The sequence below is a fragment of the Choloepus didactylus genome, chromosome 2 (genome assembly GCF_015220235.1).
Source record: "Choloepus didactylus isolate mChoDid1 chromosome 2, mChoDid1.pri, whole genome shotgun sequence".
NCBI lineage: Eukaryota > Metazoa > Chordata > Mammalia > Pilosa > Megalonychidae > Choloepus > Choloepus didactylus.
The window spans coordinates 141,591,061-141,616,989 of record NC_051308.1 but is presented as its reverse complement, the minus strand read 5'-3'; the positions used below and the strand labels follow the sequence as shown (position 1 = coordinate 141,616,989).

The 25,929-nt window shown below is 37.3% G+C and overlaps 1 protein-coding gene across 1 annotated transcript in view; it reads right to left on the bottom strand.

The window, feature by feature from the left end:
- Nucleotides 1-25,929, bottom strand: part of SASS6 (SAS-6 centriolar assembly protein) — a 76,879-nt gene that overhangs the window by 11,693 nt on the left and 39,257 nt on the right. The window contains exons 9-14 of the mRNA XM_037826545.1: nt 25,406-25,600; nt 25,206-25,295; nt 24,948-25,127; nt 24,457-24,538; nt 23,618-23,754; nt 19,254-19,382 (exon numbers count right to left, since the gene is read on the bottom strand). Of these exons, the coding sequence (XP_037682473.1) occupies nt 19,254-19,382; nt 23,618-23,754; nt 24,457-24,538; nt 24,948-25,127; nt 25,206-25,295; nt 25,406-25,600 (813 nt within the window). The remainder of the gene's footprint in view (nt 1-19,253; nt 19,383-23,617; nt 23,755-24,456; nt 24,539-24,947; nt 25,128-25,205; nt 25,296-25,405; nt 25,601-25,929) is intronic.

Here is a 25,929-nt window from a genome sequence, read left to right as displayed (position 1 = left end):
TTGTTTTTTTTTTTTAACTTTTTTTTTTTTTTAATCAACTGCATGAAAAAAAAAATTATAAAAAAAAAAAAACATACAATAAAAGAACATTTCAGAGAGACCATAATAAGGGAGTAAGAAAAAGACAACTAACCTAAGATAACTGCTTTACTTCCAACATGTTCCTACTTTACCCCAAGAAAGTTACCTAATATAGCAACATTTCTGTGAACTTGTTCCTACTATATCCATCAGAAATTAACAGACCATAGTCATTCCTGGGCATTCCCAGAACATTAAATAGCTTATCTGTTCTTCTTGGATTATTGCTAGTTCCCCTACATTCTACATTATAAACCATTTGTTTTACATTTTTCAAAGTTCACATTAGTGGTAGCATATAATATTTGTCTTTTTGTGCCTGGCTTATTTTGCTCAGCATTATGTCTCAAGGTTCATCCATGTTGTCATATGTTTCACGAGATCGTTCCTTCTTACTGCCGTGTAGTATTCCATCGTGTGTATATACCACATCTTATTTATCCACTCATCTGTTGAAGGACATCTGGGTTGTTTCCATCTCTTGGCAATTGTGAATAATGCTGCTATGAACAGCATTAACAGCATTAATTAATAGCATTAACAGCATTAATGCTATGAACAGCATTTTAATCTCTATAGCTGCTAGCACAAGACTACCTAGAGATCAGTGGTCTCAAAAAGGACCATCTATTGAGCTATAAGAAAATCTTATTATTTTGATTTATAGACTTTTTTAATCTCATTCTTTAATCTCTATTTTTTAACACATTTTATTACTAATATCAGGTAACAATTCTGGAGCACTTATCATGCACCAGGCACTATTCTAAGAAAATGCATTAACTCCTTTAACCCTCACAAAAATCAGGTAATGTTGACAAAATTATCACTACATTTTACAAGTGGGGAAACTAAAGCACAAAGAGTTGGAAATTATCGGGATTTGTCTGCTTGGTTTTTAGTGGCTTGCCCAACATCACAATGATAGGGGCAGGATTTAAATTCTATAATGAAGAACTCATGTTCTTAACCAATAAACTATACTGTACATAATATAATAGTTCAGCAGTATAGGCATACAAAATCACATAAAATATATATGAATTGGAGGTTCAAGCCCAAAATGTTTTCTTTTGTTTTAGGTTTTGCTTTTTTTACTGTTGGGGGTAAATGATGAAAAAAATTTGGAGATCAATGATATAGAATACACTGAAAGTCTTCTTCCACTATTTAAGAATATCCCTGTTATAATGTTTTCTCCGATTCCATAAGACCTATAAGAAGCAGTAGTAAGTCATGGTTAGGTCTACTAACTGTCTCCAGCAGTTTTGTTTTGTTTTTTTTTTTTTTTTAAACATTGCTTTCAACATACTCCAAGAAAATAAACAATAACCAAAGAAAGGAATAAGAAAAACAAATATCTGGTAGTTCTTGCTTGACCTCATTTTGGATATTACCTGCTTCGTGGAAAGTTGTTTAAAATAAAAAACAATTTTCAATTCAATCGTAATTCTCTCTTAAGAAAAAAACTATAATCACTCATGAGTATATGAACATTTATTAGAAAACAATGCGGGGGAGGGATCCAAGACGGTGGATTAGGAGACACAGAGCAAAAATCTCCACTGTGAAAAATACTAAAGGACAAAAAGTGATCCAGAACAGCAGTTCTAGGTTCCACCAGCTGGGCAGGGATTTCTAACCTATTGTGTGTACTTGGAGAAACCAAGAGGCTGAGTTTAAGATGGGTGAGTGAGTGGCCCGGAACACTGCCAGGGAACGGGTGGCTGGAGCCAGGTGACAGCATGGAGAGGAGTAGCCTTTGACACCCCACGCAACCTCCTCAGTACCTGGCATGGGTGATAAACCTTCACAGACTTGCAGCCAAGAGCCCCCAACCCAGGGACTGTCCATTGGAGCAGGCAGATGATCACAGAAGGGGATAGATTTCCACACCCCATGCAGCCATCTTGGCAGCTAGCTGACGGACAACTCTTTACAGCTCCACGGCCAAGAGCTTCTTTGAGGGAATTCTAGATTCAGCAGGTTTGTGACAGTGAGCACTCTTCCTCCATGGAGGCCCGTGGTGTGTACAGTGTAGAGTCAGTGCCGCACACAAGTGCCAGGAGCCCTGACCCAATCCCAGGGACTTGTGGGTGCACAGCAGAGAGGGACTGTGGAGCTGGAAGGTGAGACGTGTAGGTCTGCAGCCACAGAGTTCTCCATACGCAGCCCCGAGAAGGGCCAGGACCACCATGTCCTGATCAGACTCCCTGCCAAACTGTGCAGGGCATGCCCCCTACCCACACGGCTGGCAGTCCCCAGTGCACACAGGAAATTGGTGCACTGACTGGACCTCCACATGGTTAGAACCCCAATCAGTGCATAGACGAAGTTGGGGAGAACTGGCATGAAGGTAAGAGGTGGCTCAGGAGTGCCATCTCCTGGTAGGTCAGGGAAAGTGCACTCTATCAAGCTGCAGCTGTATCAAATTATAGATAAATGTTCAAATAATCTTGCATATCCTAAAAGAACCCTATCAAGATAAGCAAATGCCAAGAGGACAAAAACAACAGAAAATGACAAAGCATATGAAGAAACCAGAAGATATGGATAATCCAAACATCCAATAAAAAAGCCAGAGAAGACACAGAACTTGGAGAAATTAATCAAAGAAGCACACAAAAACATCAATGTCATATAGCTCAGGATATAAAGGACATGAAGAAGACCATAGAGGAGCATAAGGAAGAATTTGCAAAAATAAATTAAAAATAGTGGCTCTTATGGAAAGATACTGTCGATCAAATTAAAAATATTCCTGAGACACATAACACAAGATTTGAAGAGACAGAGGAATGCAGCAGCGAACTCAAGGATAGTGTGATGGAAAGTGAAAGCAAAAACAATGAGTGGTGAAAAAAATCACAAAATTTGAAATGGAGCTCAGGGAAATGATGGACAACATGAAGCACACAAATATAAGAATCACTGGTGTTCCTAAAAAAGAAGACAGGAGTAAAGGGCGAGGAAAGGGAAGAGTATTCAAAGACATTATTGGGGAAAACTCCCCAACCTTTCCAAATGACATAAATATGCAAATCAAAGACGCCCAACAAACTCCAAATAGAATGAATCCAAATAAACCCACTCAGAGATATATTCTGATCAGACCATCAAACACTGAAGGGGAGAAAGTTCTGAAAGCAGCAAGAGAGAAGCAATTCATCACTTACAAGGGAAACAACATAAGACTAAGTAGTGACTACTCAGCAACCACCATGGAGGCAGAAAGCAGTGGTATGACATATTTAAAATGCTGAAAGAGAAAAACTGCCCTCCAAGAATTCTTTATCCAGCAAAGTTCTTCTTCCAAATTGACGAGAGCTTAAAATTTTCACAAACGAATGCTGAGAGAATTTGTTGACAAGAGACCTGCCCTCCAAGAAATACTAAAATGAGCTCTACCAGCTGAGAAAAAAAGGAGAGAGAGGTCTGGAGAAGGGCACAGAACCAAAGAGTTTTAGTAAGGGTACCTTAAGGGAAATAAAGAGAGAAAGGGGAAAAACTTGATCTGACAAATATAAACAAAAGGATAAGATGACAGATTCAAGAACTGGCTCCACAGTAATAAAATTGAATGTGAATGGATTAAACTCCCCAATTAAAAGATACAGATTGGCAGACTGCATTAAAAAATATGAATCATCAATAAGTTTTTTTCAAGAGATTAATTTTAGACCCAGTGACACAAAGAAATTAAAAGTGAAAGGATGGAAAAAAATATTCCATGCAAGCAACAGCCCAAAGAAAGCAAAGGGGTAGCAATACTAGATTCATATAAAATAGACTTTAAATGCAAGGATGACATAAGAGACAAAGGACACTATATATTAATAAAAGGGACAATTTACTAAGAAGAAATAACAATCATAAATGTTTATTTACCCAATCAAGGTGCTCCAAAGCACATGAGAGAAACATTGGCAAAACTGAAGGAGGCAATAAATGTTTCCACAATAATGTAGGAGACTTCAATACATCACTCTCTCCTATAGATAGATCAACTAGAGGACCAATAAGGAAACTGAGAACCTAAACAATGTGATAAATGAATTAGACATAACATACATATACAGAGCATTACATCCCAAACTACCAGGGTATACATTCCTCTCTAGTGCTTATGGAATTTTCTGCAGGATAGATCACATGCTGTGGTATAAAAAAGCCTGAATAAATTTAAAGCAATTGAAATAATTCAAAGCACATTCTCTAACCACAATGGAATGCAACTAGAAGACAATAACCATCAAAGATCTAGAATATTCACAAATATCTGGCGGTTAAACAACACACTCTTAAACAATCAGTGGGTTAAAGAAATAGCAAGACAAATTGCTAAATATCTAGAGACAAATGAAAACGAAAACAACATATCACAACTTAGGGGGTCTTTCGAGGCTGGGAATCCCATCTTTGCTGGGATGGATCTAGACATGGATGGAAAGCGGCCTTTCATGGGATGTTTTGGACAGGTGGACAAGAGTCTGACCTGTCTGGACAAGCTTTGTATTTGCTCTGTGGTACATGTCTTTATCTACCAACAGCTTGCTTGGATGCAGATTGTGGAGACCTTTTAAAGAAAGGTGTAGACACTGGCTGCAATGCATAGGACAGTTTCGAGAGAAAGGATTTGGAATTTGCCTTTAGGGGGAGAACACAGGTCGACAGTTCATTTGCCTGAAGGCTTCAAGGACTTCTCATGACAGCAACAATGCAGCTCTTAACCATTTGAAAGGCAGCTGGATGGATACTCTGGATAAAACATTTCTGTAAACCCACTGAGTCTGCTTCAATCATATAATAGGGGTTGGGAGAGCAGAGGATCTGACCCACATATAATGACTACTGAGGGACAAGGATATAAGAAGACCTTTAGGACATGATGCTGGAATGCTGGCAGAAGGTCACCTGAACAAGGGTGTTACCAGAATAAAAATTTGCAAAGAACACCAATAGAACCTATAACAGTGAATACAAATGTCATATGATTAATGAATATGGTTCATGAATTGCAACAAGGTACTGTACTAATGCACATTAATAGAGAAAACTGCGTGTTGGAAGGTGTAATGTGGGAACTCTACCTTGTGCATGATTTTTCTGTAAGCCTACAAATGTTACTAAATATTGAAAATTAAAATTTATGTTAAATTAAAATTAATAAAAAAAAGCTCAGCCCCCCCCCCAAAAACAAAACAAAACAAACAAACAAACAAAAACTTAGGGGATATAGCAAAGGTGGAAATGAGGAGAAAATCTATAGCTCTTAATGCACACATTAAAAAGGAAGAAAGAGCTAAAATCAAAGAACTAATGGAACAACTGAAGAAGCTAGAAAATGATCAGCAAACTAATCCTAAAGCAAGTAGAAGAAAAGAAATAGCAAGGATTAAAGTAGAAATAAATCATATTGAGAACAAAAAAACAGTAGAGAGAATAAATAAAACCAAACGTTGGTTCTGTGAGAAGATCAACAAAATTGACAGACCCTAAGCTAGACTGATAACGTCAAAAAGAGAGAAGACCCAAATAAACAAAATAATATATGAAAGGGGGGACATTACTGTGGATCCCTTGGATATTAAAAAAAAATCATAAGAGGATACTCTGAACAACTGTATGCTAACAAACTAGATAATTTAGAGGAAATGGATAATTTCCTGGAAGCACATGAGCAACCTAGACTGACGAGAGAAGAAATACAAAACTAACAAACTGATCACAAGTCAAGAGATCCAACCAGTCATCAAAAAGCTTCCGATAAAAAAAAGCCCAAAACCAGATGGGTTCACAGAGGAATTTTACCAAACATTCCAAAAAGAACTGACACCATTCCCACTCAAACTCTTTCAAAATATTGAAGAAAATGGACCCTACCCAACTCATTTTATGAAGCCAGCATCACTCTAATACCAAAATCAGATAAAGATGCTACAAGAAAGAAAACTATAAGCCAATCTCCCTCATGAATTTAGATGCAAAAATTTTCAAAAAACCTGCAAATCAAACCCAAAGACACATTAAAAAAAATCATACACCATGACCAAGTGGGGTTCATCCCAGGCATGCAAGGGTGGGTCAACATAAAAAAATCAATCAGTGTAATACAACACATTAACAAATCAAAAGGGAAAAATCAAATAAACATCTCTGTAGCTGCTGAAAAAGCATTCAACAAAATTCAGCATCCCTTTTGATAAAAACACTTCAAAAGGTAGGAATTGAAAGAAACTTCCTCAATATAAATGGCATATATGAAAAACCCACATCCAGAATAGTACCGAATGATGAGAGACTGAAAGCCTTCCCTCTAGAATCAGGAACGTGATAAGGATGCCTGCTGTCACCACTACTGTTCAACATTATGCTAGAAGTCCTATCCAGAGCAATCTGGCAAGACAGATAAATAAAAGGCATCCAAATTGGAAAGGAAGAAGTAAAACTGTCATTATTTGCAGATGATATGATCTCATATTTGGAAAACCCTGAGAAATTGATGACACAGATACCTGAGCTAATAGACAAATTCAGCAAAGTGGCAGGATACAAGATTAATGCCCATAAGTCAGTAATGTTCCTATACACTAGAAATGACCTAATTGAAGACACACTCAAGAAAAATATTCCATTTTCAATAGCAACTAAAAAATTCAAGTACCTAGGAATAAACTTAATCAAGGATGTAAAAGACCTCTACACAGAAAATTACATAACTTTACTAAAAGAAATAAAAGGGGACCTAAGGAGATGGAAAGATATTCCATGTTCATGGATGGGAAGGCTAAACATCATTAAGATATCAATCCTACCCAAACTGATCTACAGATTCAATGGATTCCAATCAAACTTCCAACAACCTACTCTGACGTTACCAAATTTATTTGGAAGGGAAAGATGCCTCAAATTGCTAAAAACACTCTAAAAAAGAAAAATGAAGTGGAAGGACTTACATTTCCTGACTTTGAAGCTTACTATAGAGGCTAAGTAGTCAAAACAGCATGGTGTTGGCACAAAGACAGACATATTGATCAATGAAATTGAATTGACAATTCAAAAACAGACCCCCAGATCTACAGTTGGTTCATTTTTGATAAACCCCCAAATCCACTGAACTGGGGCATTTGTCTCCTCAACAAATGGGGCTGGGAGAGTTGGATATCCATATCCAAAGGAATGAAACAGGACCCCTACCTCACATGCTACACAAAAATTAAGTCAAAGTTGATCAAAGATCTCAATATAAGAGACAGTACCATAAAACTCCTAGAAGATAATGTAGAGAAACATCTTCAAGACCTTGTATTAGGAGGTCACTTCTTAGACTTTACACCCAAAGCACCACCAATGAAAGAAAAAATAGATAAATGGGAAGTCCTCAAACTTAAAAGCTTCTGTACCTCAAAGGAATTTGTCAAAAAGGTAAAGAGGCAGTCAACTCAATGGGAAAAAATATTTGGAAACCATGTACCTGATAAAAGACTGATACCTTGCATATATAGAAATCCTACAACTCAACAACAATGGTATATACAGCCCAATTATAAAATGGGCAAAAGATATGAAAAGACATTTCTCTGAAGAGGAAATACAAATGGCTAAAAAACACATGAAAAATGTTCATCTTCACTAGTTATTAGGGAGACACAAATCAAGACCACAATGAGATACCATCTCGCACCAATAAGAACGGCTGCCATTAAACAAACAGGAAACTACAAATGCTGGAGAGTATGTGGAAAAATTGGAATTCCTATTCATTACTAGTGGGACTATATAATGATACAGCCACTTGGGAAGACAGTTCGATTGTTCCTCAGAAAACTATATATCAAGTTACCATTGAATCAAGCAATTTCACTTCTCAGTGTATACCCAGAAGATCTGAAAGCAGTGACACGAACAGATATTTGCACACCGATGTTCATGGTGGCATTGTTCACAATTGCCAAGAGAAGGAAAATCCAAATGTCCTTCAACAGATGAGTAGATAAACAAAATATAGTATATACACACAATGGAATACTACACAGCAGTAAGAAGGGCCAATGTCGTAAAACATATGACAGCATGTATGAACCCTGAAGACATAATGCTGAGTGAAATAAGCCAGACAGAAAAGGAGAGATATTGTATGTTACCACTAACGTAAACACTGTGAATAATGTAAAATAAGTGTCTTATAATGTAGAATACAGGGGAACTAGAGATAGTCAGAAGCTAGTGAAGGGGGAATGATCATCTAACATGTACAAATGATAATGAGGGTGATCTTAATGGTATGGGAATGGTCAGACTGAATATGGTTTGTTAATGGGATTATAAGTATCAGTGATGCATTGAAGGCGAACGTGTTTGTAAATGGTTGTTTGAAGGCATATGACCCACAGAATAGCACAACAAACCTAAATAAGTGCTAGCATGATATAAGGTATGACACTGGTGCAGAGGGTTAACAACACAGTGGTATAGAAAAACTACCCATTACGTATTAAAGATTATAATTAATAGGAATATCTTACCAAATCTACACTAATACTAGGGATGAATAATTAGCAGCTGATAAGAACTCTGGGATCTATTATATTATGATAATTGTTTAAAGTTGAGAGTGATGAAGATTGTACAATTAAGTGAAGACAATGTAAGAAACTGAACATTTATCTTGGGATAGAATATATATTAAGTGAAGTTAGGAACCCACAACTTAATATATCACGCCCTCAGCTTGAGTCTCGCTCTTGTGAAATTTAGGGTTATCAATAGGAGCCTAAGCCTTCCTATAATTATGCCTAAGAGGAACCTCCAGGTAACCTCTTTTGTTGCTCAGGTGTGGCCTTTATCTATCTAAACCTAACTCAACAAATAAATTCATTAACTGCCTCCCCCACCATGAGGGGGGGAAAATAGAAAAAAAAACAGTATTCTTTTGAATTTACATATCTAGTTCTCCTTAATAACTAATGCAAGAAAAGCCAGATAAATATATCTATATGCTCTTTACATAATATTCTAAGCATAAAAACTCAGATTTAATACTCATTTCAATGAGAATTCTCAATGGCTCCACATCATAAATAATAATGCAATGGCTAAAAAGCACTTGGCTAAGCAACACAGCCGACTCATTTTTAAAGCAGTTAGGAATTAATTTTATAAAAAGTTTATTTTAGTTTCTTGGCTACTAAAATAAATACCATGCAATGGGTTGGCTTAAACAATGGGAATTTATCGGCTCACTGTTTTGAGCTAGGAGAAGTCCAAAACCAAGGCATCATCAAGGAAATGCTTTCTCCCAGAAGGCTATAGCATTCTGAGGCTGGCTGCCAGCAATCCTTGGTCCGGCACTTTACTGTCACATGGCAAAGCATATGGACGCCTCTCCTGGCTTCTCCTCCAGGTCCTGTTACTTCCAGCTTTTGGCAGCTCCCTTGCTTTCTCTCTATGTACCTGAATTTCATTCCACTTATAAAGGACTCCAGTAATAAGACTAAGACCCATCCTAATTCAATTGGGCCACACATTAACTGAAATAACCTCATCAAAAAGTCCTACTTACAACGGCTTCACACTCATAGGAATGAATTAAGTTTGAGAACATGTCTACCACGATCTACCCTCTGGACCCCAAAGACATGTTCTTCCCACATGTACAATACATTCATTCCATTACAACATCCCAAAAGCCTCAAGTCATTTAAGTAACTATGCTAAGCACAAGGTCTCATCAAAATTAGTTTTGAATGTGGTCTGTCCTGGGGCAAAATTCCTGTCTGTGGACCCGTGAAACCTAGAAAACAGATAATCTGCTTCCATTTATACAATGGAGGGGAAGGCATAGGATAAACATTACCATTCCACAAGGGAGAAACCAGAAGGAAAAGAGGTCATGCATCCCAAACCTTTCTGAAACCCAGCAGGGCAAACTCCATTAAATTTCAATGTCTGAGAGTCATCTATGTAACACAATGTTTTATCCTCTGGGCCTGATGAACAGTAGCCCCACCCCTTCCAAGCTCTTGAGCAGTGGCCATGCTCTCTCCAATCACTGGAGTGAATTCCCCACCCTCTCCAAGCATCAGCATGGTGATTAGTCTGAAAATGCTGGGACACAGCCCACCCTCTCTGAGCACTGGGGGTGGTGCATTTTCCCTGAACAATGGGGTGCAAATACCAGGCAATGGTTGGCTTAAACAATTGGAATTTGTTAGCTCACAGTATTGAACAGAGATCAAGGTGTCATCAAGGTAATGCTTCTCCCAGAAGACTATAGCATTTTGGAGCTGGCTGCCAGTTATCCTTGGCCCTTGGCTTTTCTGTCACATGGCAAAGCACACGGTGTCCTGTGCTGACTTCTCTTCCAGGTCCTGTTTACTTCCAGCTTCTGGCTGCTCCCTAGCTTTCTCTCTGTGTGCCTGAATTTCATTCTGCTTATAAAGGACTTCAGAAATAGGATTAAGACCCATCCTGATTCAGTTGGGCCACATCTTACTTGAAGAACCTCATCAAAAAATCCTGGACTAAGTGTAAGAAAGTTTTCCTGGGTCACCACAGAATTTATAGTAAGTTTCAAATGCTACCTTTTAAATTACAAATTCAAATTCTAGGAGGCGGGGCAAGATGGCAGACTGGTGAGCTGTATGTTTTAGTTACTCCTCCAGGAAAGTAGGTAGAAAGCCAGGAACTGCGTGGACTGGACACCACAGAGCAATCTGACTTTGGGCATACTTCATACAACACTCATGAAAACGCGGAACTGCTGAGATCAGCGAAATCTGTAAGTTTTTGTGGCCAGGGGACCCGCGCCCCTCCCTGCCAGGCTCAGTCCCGTGGGAGGAGGGGCTGTCAGCTCCAGGAAGCAGAAGGGAGAACTGCAGTGGCAGCCCTTATCGGAAACTCATTCTACTGATCCAAACTCCAACCATAGATAGACTGAGACCAGACACCAGAGAATCTGAGAGCAGCCAGCCCAGCAGAGAGGAGACAGGCATAGAAAAAAAACAACACGAAAAACTCCAAAATAAAATTGGAGGATTTTTGGAGTTCTGGTGAACATAGAAAGGGGAAGGGCAGAGCTCAGTCCCTGAGGCGCATATGCAAATCCCGAAGAAAAGCTGATCTCTCTGCCCTGTGGACCTTTCCTTAATGGCCCTGGTTACTTTGTCTCTTAGCATTTCAATAACCCATTAGATCTCTGAGGAGGGCCCTTTTTTTTTTTCTTTTTTAATCCTTTTTTCTTTTTCTAAAACAATTACTTTAAGAAGCCCAATACAGAAAGCTTCAAAGACTTGCAATTTGGGCAGGTCAAGTCAAGAGCAGAACTAAGAGAGCTCTGAGACAAAAGGCAATAATCCAGTGGCTGAGAAAATTCACTAAACACCACAACTTCCCAAGAAAAGGGGGGTGTCCGCTCACAGCCATCATCCTGGTGGACAGGAAACACTCCTGCCCATCACAAGCCCCATACCCCAGAGCTGCCCCAGATAACCCAGTGTGACGGAAGTGCTTCAAATAACAGGCACACACCACAAAACTGGGCGTGGACATTAGCCTTCCCCGCAACCTCAGCTGATTGTCCCAGAGTTGGGAAGGTGGAGCAGTGTGAATTAACAAAGCCCCATTCAGCCATCATTTCAGCAGATGGGGAGCCTCCCTACACAGCCCAGCAGCCCAAAACTGCCCTGGGGGGACGGCACTCACCTGTGACATAGCACAGTCATCCCTCAACAGAGGACCCGGGGTGCAAGGCCTGGAAGAGGGGCCCACTTGCAAGTCTCAGGAGCCATACGCCAATACCAATGACTTGTGGGTCAGTGGCAGAGACAAACTGTGGCAGGACTGAACTGAAGAATTAGACTATTGCAGCAGCTTTAAAACTCTAGGATCACCAGGGAGATTTGATTGTTAGGGCCACCCCCCCTCCCTGACCGCCCAGAAACACACCCCATATACAGGGCAGGCAACACCAACTACACACGCAAGCTTCGTACACCAATTGGACCCCACAAGACTCACTCCCCCACTCACCAAAAAGGCTAAGCAGGGGAGAACTGGCTTGTGGAGAACAGGTGGCTCGTGGACGCCACCTGCTGGTTAGTTAGAGAAAGTGTACTCCACGAAGCTGTAGATCTCATAAATTAGAGATAAGGACTTCAATTGGTCTACAAATCCTAAAAGAACCCTATCAAGTTCAGCAAATGCCACGAGGCCAAAAACAACAGAAAATTATAAAGCATATGAAAAAATCAGACGATATGGATAACCCAAGCCCAAGCACCCAAATCAAAAGACCAGAAGAGACACAGCACCTAGAGCAGCTACTCAAAGAACTAAAGATGAACAATGAGACCACAGTACGGGATACAAAGGAAATCAAGAAGACCCTAGAAGAGCATAAAGAAGACACTGCAAGACTAAATAAAAAAATGGATGATCTTATGGAAATTAAAGAAACTGTTGACCAAATTAAAAAGATTCTGGATACTCATAGTACAAGACTAGAGGAAGTTGAACAACAAATCAGTGACCTGGAAGATGACAGAATGGAAAATGAAAGCATAAAAGAAAGAATGGGGGAAAAAATTGAAAAAATCGAAACGGACTTCAGGGATATGCTAGATAATATGAAACGTCCGAATATAAGACTCATTGGTGTCCCAGAAGGGGAAGAAAAGGGTAAAGGTCTAGGAAGAGTATTCAAAGAAATTGTTGGGGAAAACTTCCCAAATCTTCTAAACAACATAAATACACAAATCATAAATGCTCAGCGAACTCCAAATAGAATAAATCCAAATAAACCCACTCCGAGACATATACTGATCACACTGTCAAACACAGAAGAGAAAGAGCAAGTTCTGAAAGCAGCAAGAGAAAAGCAATTCACCACATACAAAGGAAACAGCATAAGACTAAGTAGTGACTACTCAGCAGCCACCATGGAGGCAAGAAGGCAGTGGCACGATATATTTAAAATTCTGAGTGAGAAAAATTTCCAGCCAAGAATACTTTATCCAGCAAAGCTCTCCTTCAAATTTGAGGGAGAGCTTAAATTTTTCACAGACAAACAAATGCTGAGAGAATTTGCTAACAAGAGACCTGCCCTACTGGAGATACTCAAGGGAGCCCTACAGACAGAGAAACAAAGAAAGGACAGAGAGACTTGGAGAAAGGTTCAGTACTAAAGAGATTCGGTATGGGTACAATAAAGGATATTAATAGACAGAGGGGAAAAATATGACAAACATAAACCAAAGGATAAGATGGCTGATTCAAGAAATGCCTTCACGGTTATAACGTTGAATGTAAATGGATTAAACTCCCCAATTAAAAGATATAGATTCGCAGAATGGATCAAAAAAAATGAACCATCAATATGTTGCATACAAGAGACTCATCTTAGACACAGGGACACAAAGAAACTGAAAGTGAAAGGATGGAAAAAAATATTTCATGCAAGCTACAGCCAAAAGAAAGCAGGTGTAGCAATATTAATCTCAGATAAAATAGACTTCAAATGCAGGGATGTTTTGAGAGACAAAGAAGGCCACTACATACTAATGAAAGGGGCAATTCAGCAAGAAGAAATAACAATCGTAAATGTCTATGCACCCAATCAAGGTGCCACAAAATACATGAGAGAAACACTGGCAAAACTAAAGGAAGCAATTGATGTTTCCACAATAATTGTGGGAGACTTCAACACATCACTCTCTCCTATAGATAGATCAGTCAGACAGAAGACCAATAAGGAAATTGAAAACCTAAACAACCTGATAAATGAATTAGATTTAACAGACATATACAGGACATTACATCCCAAATCACCAGGATACACATACTTTTCTAGTGCTCACGGAACTTCCTCCAGAACAGATCACATGCTGGGACATAAAACAAGCCTCAATAAATTTAAAAAGACTGAAATTATTCAAAGCACATTCTCTGACCACAATGGAATACAATTAGAAGTCAATAACCATCAGAGACTTAGAAAATTCACAAATACCTGGAGGTTAAACAACACACTCCTAAACAATCAGTGGGTTAAAGAAGAAATAGCAAGAGAAATTGCTAAATATATAGAGACGAATGAAAATGAGAACACAACATACCAAAACCTATGGGATGCAGCAAAAGCAGTGCTAAGGGGGAAATTTATAGCACTAAACGCATATATTAAAAAGGAAGAAAGAGCCAAAATCAAAGAACTAATGGATCAACTGAAGAAGCTAGAAAATGAACAGCAAACCAATCCTAAACCAAGTAGAAGAAAAGAAATCACAAGGATTAAAGCAGAAATAAATGACATAGAGAACAGAAAAACAATAGAGAGGATAAATATCACCAAAAGTTGGTTCTTTGAGAAGATCAACAAGATTGACAAGCCCCTAGCTACACTGACAAAATCAAAAAGAGAGAAGACCCATATAAACAAAATAATGAATGAAAAAGGTGACATAACTGCAGATCCTGAAGAAATTAAAAAAAATTATAAGAGGATATTATGAACAACTGTATGGCAACAAACTGGATAATGTAGAAGAAATGGACAATTTCCTGGAAACATATGAACAACCTAGACTGACCAGAGAAGAAATAGAAGACCTCAACCAACCCATCACAAGCAAAGAGATCCAATCAGTCATCAAAAATCTTCCCACACATAAATGCCCAGGGCCAGATGGCTTCACAGGGGAATTCTACCAAACTTTCCAGAAAGAACTGACACCAATCTTACTCAAACTCTTTCAAAACATTGAAGAAAATGGGACACTACCTAACTCATTTTATGAAGCTAACATCAATCTAATACCAAAACCAGGCAACGATGCCACAAAAAAGGAAAACTACCAGCCAATCTCCCTAATGAATATAGATGCAAAAATCCTCAACAAAATACTTGCAAATCGAATCCAAAGACACATTAAAAAAATCATACACCATGACCAAGTGGGGTTCATTCCAGGCATGCAAGGATGCTTCAACATAAGAAAATCAATCAATGTATTACAACACATTAACAAGTCAAAAGGGAAAAATCAATCGATCATCTCAGTAGATGCTGAAAAAGCATTTGACAAAATCCAACATCCCTTTTTGATAAAAACACTTCAAAAGGTAGGAATTGAAGGAAACTTCCTCAACACGATAAAGAGCATATATGAAAAACCCACAGCCAGCATAGTACTCAATGGTGAGAGACTGAAAGCCTTCCCTCTAAGATCAGGAACAAGACAAGGATGCCCGCTGTCACCACTGTTATTCAACATTGTGCTGGAAGTGCTAGCCAGGGCAATCCGGCAAGACAAAGAAATAAAAGGCATCCAAATTGGAAAAGAAGAAGTAAAACTGTCATTGTTTGCAGATGATATGATCTTATATCTAGAAAACCCTGAGAAATCGATGATACAGCTACTAGAGCTAATAAACAAATTTAGCAAAGTAGCGGGCTACAAGATTAATGCAAATAAGTCAGTAATGTTTCTATATGCTAGAAATGAACAAACTGAAGAGACACTCAAGAAAAAGATACCATTTTCAATAGCAACTAAAAAAATCAAGTACCTAGGAATAAACTTAACCAAAGATGTAAAAGACCTATACGAAGAAAACTACATAACTCTACTAAATGAAATAGAAGGGGACCTTAAAAGATGGAAAAATATTCCATGTTCATGGATAGGAAGACTAAATGTCATTAAGATGTCAATTCTACCCAAACTCATCTACAGATTCAATGCAATCCCAATCAAAATTCCAACAACCTACTTTGCAGACTTGGAAAAGCTAGTTATCAAATTCATTTGGAAAGGGAAGATGCCTCGAATTGCTAAAGACACTCTAAAAAAGAAAAACGAAGTGGGAGGACTTATACTCCCTGACTTTGAAGCTTATTATAAAGCCACAGTTGCCAAAACAGCATGGTACTGGCACAAAGATAGACATATAGATCAATGGAATCGAATTGAGAATTCGGAGATAGACCCTCAGATCTATGGCCGACTGATCTTTGATAAGGCCCCCAAAGTCACTGAACTGAGTCATAATGGTCTTTTCAACAAATGGGGCTGGGAGAGTTGGATATCCATATTCAAAAGAATGAAAGAGGACCCCTACCTCACCCCCTACACAAAAATTAACTCAAAATGGACCAAAGATCTCAATATAAAAGAAAGTACCATAAAACTCCTAGAAGATAATGTAGGAAAACATCTTCAAGACCTTGTATTAGGCGGCCACTTCCTAGACTTTACACCCAAAGCACAAGCAACAAAAGAGAAAATAGATAAATGGGAACTCCTCAAGCTTAGAAGTTTCTGCACCTCAAAGGAATTTCTCAAAAAGGTAAAGAGGTAGCCAACTCAATGGGAAAAAATTTTTGGAAACCATGTATCTGACAAAAGACTGATATCTTGCATATATAAAGAAATCCTACAACTCAATGACAATAGTACAGACAGCCCAATTATAAAATGGGCAAAAGATATGAAAAGACAGTTCTCTGAAGAGGAAATACAAATGGCCAAGAAACACATGAAAAAATGTTCAGCTTCACTAGCTAATAGAGAGATGCAAATTAAGACCACAATGAGATACCATCTAACACCGATTAGAATGGCTGCCATTAAACAAACAGGAAACTACAAATGCTGGAGGGGATGTGGAGAAACTGGAACTCTTATTCATTGTTGGTGGGACTGTATAATGGTTCAGCCACTCTGGAAGTCAATCTGGCAGTTCCTTAGAAAACTAGATATAGAGTTACCATTCGATCCAGCGATTGCACTTCTCGGTATATACCTGGAAGATCAGAAAGCAGTGACACGAACAGATATCTGCATGCCAATGTTCATAGCAGCATTATTCACAATTGCCAAGAGATGGAAACAACCCAAATGTCCTTCAACAGATGAGTGGATAAATAAAATGTGGTATATACATACGATGGAATACTACACGGCAGTAAGAAGGAACGATCTCGTGAAACATATGACAACATGGATGAACCTTGAAGACATAATGCTGAGCGAAATAAGCCAGGCACTAAAGACAAATATTATATGCTACCACTAATGTGAACTTTGAAAAATGTAAAACAAGTGGTTTATAATGTAGAATGTAGGGGAACTAGCAATAGAGAGCAATTAAGGAAGGGGAAACAATAATCCAAGAAGAACAGATAAGCTATTTAATGTTCTGGGGATGCCCAGGAATGACTATGGTCTGTTAATTTCTGATGGATATAGTAGGAACAAGTTCACAGAAATGTTGCTATATTATGTAACTTTCTTGGCGTAAAGTAGGAACATGTTGGAATTTAAGCAGTTATCTTAGGTTAGTTGTCTTTTTCTTACTCCTTTGTTATGGTCTCTTTGAAATGTTCTTTTATTGTATGTTTGTTTTCTTTTTAACTTTTTTTTCATACAGTTGGATTTAAAAAAGAAGGGAAAGTTAAAAAAAAAAAAAAAGAAAAACAAGGGAAAAAAAAGATGTAGTGCCCCCTTGAGGAGCCTGTGGAGAATGCAGGGGTATTCGCCTACCCCATCTCGATGGTTGCTAACGTGACCACAGACATAGGGGACTGGTGGTTTGATGGGTTGAGCCCTCTACCATAAATTTTACCCTTGGGAACACGGTTGCTGCAAAGGAGAGGCTAGGCCTCCCTATGGTTGTGCCTAAGAGCCTCCTCCCGAATGCCTCTTTGTTGCTCAGATGTGGCCCTCTCTCTCTGGCTAAGCCAACTCGAAAGGTGAAATCACTGCCATCCCCTCTACGTGGGATCAGACACCCAGGGGAGTGAATCTCCCTGGCAACGTGGAATATGACTCCCGGGGAGGAATGTAGACCCGGCATCGTGGGACGGAGAACATCTTCTTGACCAAAAGGGGGATGTGAAAGGAAATGAAATAAGCTTCAGTGGCAGAGAGATTCCAAAAGGAGCCGAGAGGTCACTCTGGTGGGCACTCTTACGCACACTTTAGACAACCCTTTTTAGGTTCCAAAGAATTGGGGTAGCTGGTGGTGGATACCTGAAACTATCAAACTACAACCCAGAACCCATGAATCTCGAAGACAGTTGTATAAAAATGTAGCTTATGAGGGGTGACAATGGGATTGGGAAAGCCATAAGGACCACACTCCACTTTGTCTAGTTTATGGATGGATGAGTAGAAAAATAGGGGAAGGAAACAAACAGACAAAGGTACCCAGTGTTCTTTTTCACTTCAATTGCTCTTTTTCACTCTAATTATTATTCTTGTTATTTTTGTGTGTGTGCTAATGAAGGTGTCAGGGATTGATTTAGGTGATGAATGTACAACTATGTAATGGTACTGTAAACAATCGAAAGTACGATTTGTTTTGTATGACTGCGTGGTATGTGAATATATCTCAATAAAATGAAGATAAAAAAAAATTCAAATTCTATCTTTTATTAAAATATTCTTTTCAATAATGCTTATTTGTCTCCATGATTTAGGAAGAAACCAATTTGGACCTGAAACTACGAATGAAAATAAATTCCATGACTGTTTTGGGTGAATTCAATTATTCTCACCACAGGTAACATGTTAGCAGCATGAAGTCATAATCTTAGTCTTGAGAGTTGTAGGAGTTATAAAGAAGAGAATATTAGTAGAAGAATAAATAATGGAGGAGAGGTTGAGTGGAAGAAATAGCCTTTAAGCAGCTCGATGTCCTTTTTTTTTTTAAATCACAGTGACTCAAGAAATGACATACATACATATTACTAGAATAAAAATTTTTTAAAAATCCATGGAACTACATAGCACAAAGAGTCAACCCTAAATTAAACTATCAACTGTACTCAATAATACAAGTATAAAACTGTGCTTTCATCAATTGCAATAAATGTACTCTACCAAAGCACACTGTTAATAATAGGGGGGTATATGGGAATCCTGTATTTTATACATGATTTTTCTGTAAACCCACAACTTCTCTAATTAAAAAAAAAATCATCTAGTGCACGTATTTCCTGTAAATGTACATAGTAGTAAACAATATTCATTACAGATGAATATTTACATTATCTAATATTTAAGCAATTGATCAAAGAATGAATTAAGAAAAAGAGTGAAAATATTTCCGTATTATGAGTTTCTATATTTTTCAACAACAACAACAAAAAGTTTAGCTAATTTGACTACCTTTGGTCCTGAAACTGGGTGGATGGTATTTCTGGCAGATATTGGATGAGAAAAGGCACTCTGAAACGCAAATGCAGAGGAAAGTGGATAACCGATTCCACAAGATGGGTAAGTCAGTCTACTGTCAATCTAAAAATAAAAACATAAAAAAGATTAAGGATGAAAAATTAGTTCTAAACATTATTTGCTGATTCAGGAAGCATTAGCATCTGCTATAATAACTATTCGCTAAGAACTCTATCTCAGAGGCCAATTTTGTTATTACAACACTACAAAATCCTGCCTTATCACATAGCATGAGGTTGGGATACCTTTGGTCTAGATGGCTTTTAAAAGAGGCTGTGCCAACTTGGCAGGTGAAATCAGTGCCCTCCCCCCTACATGGGATCTGACACCAGGGGAGTAAATCTCCCTGGCAACATGGAACATGACTCCCTGGGAGGAATCTAGACCTGACATCATGGAATGGAGAACATCTTCTTGACCAAAAGAGGGATGTGAAAGGAAATGAAATAAGCTTCAGTGACTGAGAGATTCCAAAAGGATCCGGGAGGTCACTCTGGTGGGCACTCTTACGCACAATATAGAAAACCATTTTTAGGTTCTAATGGATTGGAATAGCTAGCAGTAAATACCTGAAACTATCAAACTACAACCCAGAACCCCTGAATCTTGAAGAAGATTGTATAAAAATGTGGCTTATGAGGGGTGACAATGTGATTGGGAAAGCCATATGGTCCATACTCCCCTTTGTCCAGTGTATGGATGGATGAGTAGAAAAACGAGGGGAAAAAAAAAAAAAAAAAGACACTCAGTGTTCTTTTTTACTTTAATGGTTCTTTTTCACTTTAATTTTTATTCTTATTATTGTTGTGTGTGTGTGGTAATGAAAATGTTCAAAAATTAAATAAATAAATAAATAAATAAATAAATAAAAGAGGCTGTACAAGCTCAATCAAAACAAACCATTGGGAAGCCTTTGAACTGTGTTAAAAGAAAGACCTCTGATCCACCTTAGTTCCCTCTAGTTGTCCCATCCTGAAAAACAGGAAAGGAAGGGGTAGGGAATCAGAGATCAATGGGCTGATCAGAAATAAAATCATTTTCTGCCAGATTGTCTGAGTAAAAACTTTCTTAGATGGACTAATTAAGACAACAATATGCTTTACAAATGTTTAATATAGTGACATCACCATTAACTAATGTCCTGGGAACAAAGTTTATTTTTATAAAAGGTCACAGAAACACAAATCTTGAGAAGCAATGGTGTACTTCAGTAGCTGCATGACAAAAATACCTGTTACACAGATATTTATTATTAGTCATTAAAGATTAAACGTGTCAAGATTTTTCAAGTTTATAATTCAGCCTCAGGCACTCCTTTCTGTATCTTTATCCAACCCAGAAGCAATCCCTTCCCTTCTTTAGATATCTAGTACTATCTGATTTACTACAGTAGATTAAAAAGTAGGCATTTGACTCCCCCCTACGTGGGATCAGACACCCAGGGGAGTGAATCTCCCTGGCAACGTGGAATATGACTCCCGGGGAGGAATGCAGACCTGGCATCGTGGGACGGAGAACATCTTCTTGACCAAAAGGGGGATGTGAAAGGAAATGAAATAAGCTTCAGTGGCAGAGAGAATCCAAAAGGAGCCAAGAGGTCACTCTGGTGGGCACTCTTATGCATACTTTAGACAACCCTTTTTAGGTTCCAAAGAATTGGGGTAGCTGGTGGTGGATACCTGAAACTATCAAACTACAACCCAGAACCCATGAATCTCGAAGACAGTTGTATAAAAATGTAGCTTATGAGGGGTGACAATGGGATTGGGAAAGCCATAAGGACCACACTCCACTTTGTCTAGTTTATGGATGGATGAGTAGAAAAATAGGGGAAGGAAACAAACAGACAAAGGTACCCAGTGTTCTTTTTTACTTCAATTGCTCTTTTTCACTCTAATTATTATTCTTCTTATTTTTGTGTGTGTGCTAATGAAGGTGTCAGGGATTGATTTGGGTGATGAATGTACCACTATGTAATGGTACTGTAAACAATCGAAAGTACGATTTGTTTTGTTTGACTGCGTGGTATGTGAATATATCTCAATAAAATGAAGATTAAAAAAAAAAAAAAAAGTAGGCATTTGAATTTTAAACCCTCTCTAGACGTTCTCCAGCCACAGACCACCAGGAGCATAACTATAGGTGTACAAACTGGTTTTATGGTTCTATTAAACAAGGGAGAATGCACACTATAGGGAACCACAGTATGTCTCAGTAACAAGGTATTAAAAGAGACTTATTTAAAGACTACTGGTAAAGGTAACAAATGGGTAAATACTGCCAGTACTATTTTGTTGTTGTTGTTTATAATTCCACTTTTAACTTCTACAGGATCTAAAAGGCAAATGTATAAAATGTAATTATAAATCAGTGGTTTTAGACTTACAGTGTATAAACATGCAATCTGTGACAAGAACTATATAAAGGTGGGGGATAGTTGGCTATAGGAACATAGTTTGTGTATACTCTTGAAGTAAAGTTGGTAACAAAGCAAACAAGATTGTTAAAAGATTTAGAATGTTAAATTTAAGCCTCGTGGTAACAAGAAAATGTCAGAGAATACACAAGTTCATAGAGACAGAAATTAAGAGTACAGGTTGCCAGGGGTGGGAGGCAAGGGAAATGAAGAGTTAATGCATATAGGTATAGGGTTTCCATTTAGGGAGATGGGTAAATTTTAGTAACAGAAGGTGGAGAGTGTACTACAATATTGGGAATGTGATTAATTCCATGGAATGGTATGCTTGGGAGTCACTGAGATGGGTAAGTTTATGTTGTATATATGTTCCTACATCTTAAAAAAAAAAAAAAAAAAAAAAGAGCAACTAAAGAAACAATGACCATTAAATGCAATACATGATCCTGAATAGGAACTAGCAGGGGAGAATAAACGACTCAAAAGGACATTACTGGGACATATGAAAAAACTGGAATATAGACTGTAAGCTTTATATCAACGTTAAATTTCTCAAACTTTGTAACTGCACTTAGGGGAGTTATATTAAGTGAATATTCTTGTTCTTAGAAAACATGCATACAAGTATTAAGTGTTCAAGGAGCATGATGTATAGAACCCACAAGCAAGTGTTCAGAAAATGGATTGACAGATAGAAAGATAGGATATATGCCAAATGTGGCAACATGTTAAAATTGGTAGAACTGAGTATCTGGGGGTAGGGTAGGGGTACAGGAATGCTGGAGTTCTCTGTAAGGGGTTGTATCATTTTTGTAACTGTCCTGTAAGTTTAAAAGTTTTTCAAAATTAAAAGTTTAAAAAAAGAAAGAGACTTATAGGATTTGGGTTCATGTCAGGTGATTTGGGACAGAATTTAAGGAAGCAGGGCTTTGCTCTGCTTGGATTCTGTCAGGAAATGGGGATAGTTCAGTGACTGTGTATTTGAATAAATCTTTTCTATAAAGTGGGAGGAATATAGTAAGGATAAGCTCTAATTGGGTGAAAAAAAAAAAAAAAAAAAAAAGCAGCAGTCACTCATACTAGCCAGCATAGGAGGATGCCTGGTCATTTTTGTGGTTTGGCAATGTTCATATTTTTTTTTGTGTTCAGACATGATTATGGAGTGATCTTGCTTTTGTTTTATCTTTATCCATGATCGTTGTAGAATGGCTCTGTATGACGTTGATGTTCCGTGAAACTGTTTATGTTCAATAGGAGAACACCAAGGCCTAGCTATGAGTGCCAGGCCTGCTTCTAGCACACCTAGGCCTAGCCAATAGTACCAGGTCAGCTCACAGATTTAAGAAGCTGCTATTCTTTCTCTCTCTTATTTCCTGCAAGGAAAAAGCAAAAGACCTTGTCCTGGGAGCTAGAAAAGTTATTATAAGTAGTTCCTTCCAGAATCTAGATCCCATAAGCCTGCTAACAAGGTTCCCAATATTCTTTTTCTAAAGCTTAGTTTAGACTCTTTCCATTGTAGTTCCAAACTTGAATCCAATCCCAGAATTCTCTCTTCTTGAAGTCTCCTAAATACTTTGTATATATACATTTTAAAGTTTTTCAGCGCACTTAACATTACTTTAGTTAATACCAAATGATTTCTGTACCCCTTAAACAGTCTTATAAAGAACTGTACCATTGAACTACAGCCTCTCTGTTGAGAGCAAGTATACCTACATCCCACTTCCAAAGGCAAATTAAGCTCCTCTTAAGTGCTAATAACTGCAGCCTCTAGACTGTGTCAGCACCACCACCTTAAATCACAGAGAATTCCTAATAATTTGAGAATACTTTCGGTTTAGGAAATTAACTGAGACCACATACATTTTAAATTAAATCTTACCACATTAGAGTTAGGAGAAATTCCACTTTTGATTGTGTTACTGCTAAAATGTCCAGGTGGAGTGGTAGAAGAACCTAATACATCTTGCTTTCTCACTAGCTGATTTTCATTTAGTTCTTTATTTAACCATGTGATTACTTAATAAAAGAACAAGAAACAACATAATGAATTTAATTTTACTCCTTTCATTTTTATCATTTAAGCATTTAAAATTTATACAGAGATTCTAGATATTTTAACACTACACTGTATCTATCACAGGAAAACAACATAGGCTCACCAAAATTTTTGTCATTAAAAGACTTAATTTTGCAACTGCCACCAGGGCCTCCTTATCTAGAAGCATATATTTCTACTAGTCAGACATCTCCACTCTTATAAGACTAAATATTTTTGAAGGCTTTTGTTTCTAGAATACCTTACCATTTATTAAAAGTTCACAATCTTATGTCTGATACCCTGTACTAGAAACTGAGACTGTTAGTTAAAAGTTTAACCTTATATTTCAGTTCTGAATAATTCATATTAGTACTACTAAGTAACTACAGAAATTTAAAAAGGGGGAGTGAAGAATTTAAGCAGTAAATTATGGCCAAAATTTTCAACACTTTTAAGTTTGGGTTACTGACATGTAATATGGTTTTCTTCATAATGATGACATCTGATTTACAGGGTAGATGATATAATTTACTACAGTAAAGATGCTGCAGTAAATGTAAAGCAGAAATTATTTGTATATCACAATATCTTGATTCACCTAGACTTCTATGAATTCAACTAAAATTTGCAGGTTTAGAACAAAACTACAAACCCAATTTACATAAAAATTTAACACTTACACTTTTCATTATTTTTCAGAAGCTGTTTGCTCTCTTCAAGTTTTTGAACTGTAGCTTCTAACTGGTCTTGCAATTTGCATACCTGAAATATGTCAACCCTCACAGTAAAAGGTTAAAATAAAAACTAAAGAAACTGATTACGTTAATTTAATTTAGTAATTAACTGATTACTAATTATTATTAAATAAAAATAAAGGAATTAGCTCAAATGTGTAATAAGACATTTATGTGTCTGTGTGAGTATACGTGTATGTGTGTGTGTGCTTGTGTGTGCACTCTGTATTTGAGTCATGGTAACTAACTTTTCAAACTGAAATAAGTTATTAACTTCTGTTTATTCTAGGCATACCCTTTTGTTAGAAACAAAAAAAATGCATTTTCTAACTTAAAGTAGAAATTTAAAAAAATACATTTGAGGAAGCTTGCTATGCTTTGCAAATAAAACCTTCACATACACAATCACATACCAAAAAATATAAAATATTAACTACCTCTTGCTCTTTAATTCGGAGAGACTGTTCAACATCTTGTAATTCCTTACGTTCCTTTTGTAACTTTTCCTCCTTCTCAGCCAAGAGTTTTTCTTGCTGAATAGTAACTGTATTCTTCAGTTTCAACTTACCCATTAGGGTTTTCAGATCCCCTTGTAACTTCTTGATAATTTCATTTGCCTGTAAAAGAGCTTCAAATGTATCTCTCAACAAAATCCAATGAAATATTATTATTCTACTAAATTTTTAAAAACAAACCTTAAGAAGTTCTGCTGATAATGATTTTATTGTGGCTTCAAGTTTTCCTAATTGCACCTGATTTTTCTCTCCATTTTCTTCTAAAGCCACCTGAAATATACATTTTTAAAACATGAATAATTAGGGCATTTGTATTTGTTTAGGAAAAGTATCACTTGTAAATGTGATCAATAATTTGTTTACAAAATATAAAAGTAGACCTTTTGTTCCTGGATTGTATCAAACGCTTCTTTTGTTCTTAAAACAAGCTGGTCCTTATCCTTGATTTCCTGTTCTAAAACAGCCACTTTTGTTTGTAACTGATTAATATGCTTTTCTTTTTCATGGCATTCAGCATCTAGTGTAGAATTCTCTCTTCTCAAAGAAAGGACTTCTTGCTTAGCCCGCTGGAGCTCCTAGGGGTGAATAAAATAAAATTATGCATATGCAAAAGACAAATTGGCTGGTCTGGTTATTTATAATTAAGCTGTTTAAAATATCAAAAATGTTTTTAGTACTTTCAATGTTCCAAAACATATGATTTTTTTAAAGGACATGAAAGCCTATTGAATATAATTGTAAAATATAATAACATCTAATTCAATCATATGAAGGGGAAAATATAACAATCTTGATTTATGAATAAATTACTAAAACGTTTAAAAACTAGAACAAGAAGTTGTTGATGTCTTGAAATTTATAGTTTTAAAAAATCACTTAAAATAAATGTAAGGAAAATATATGT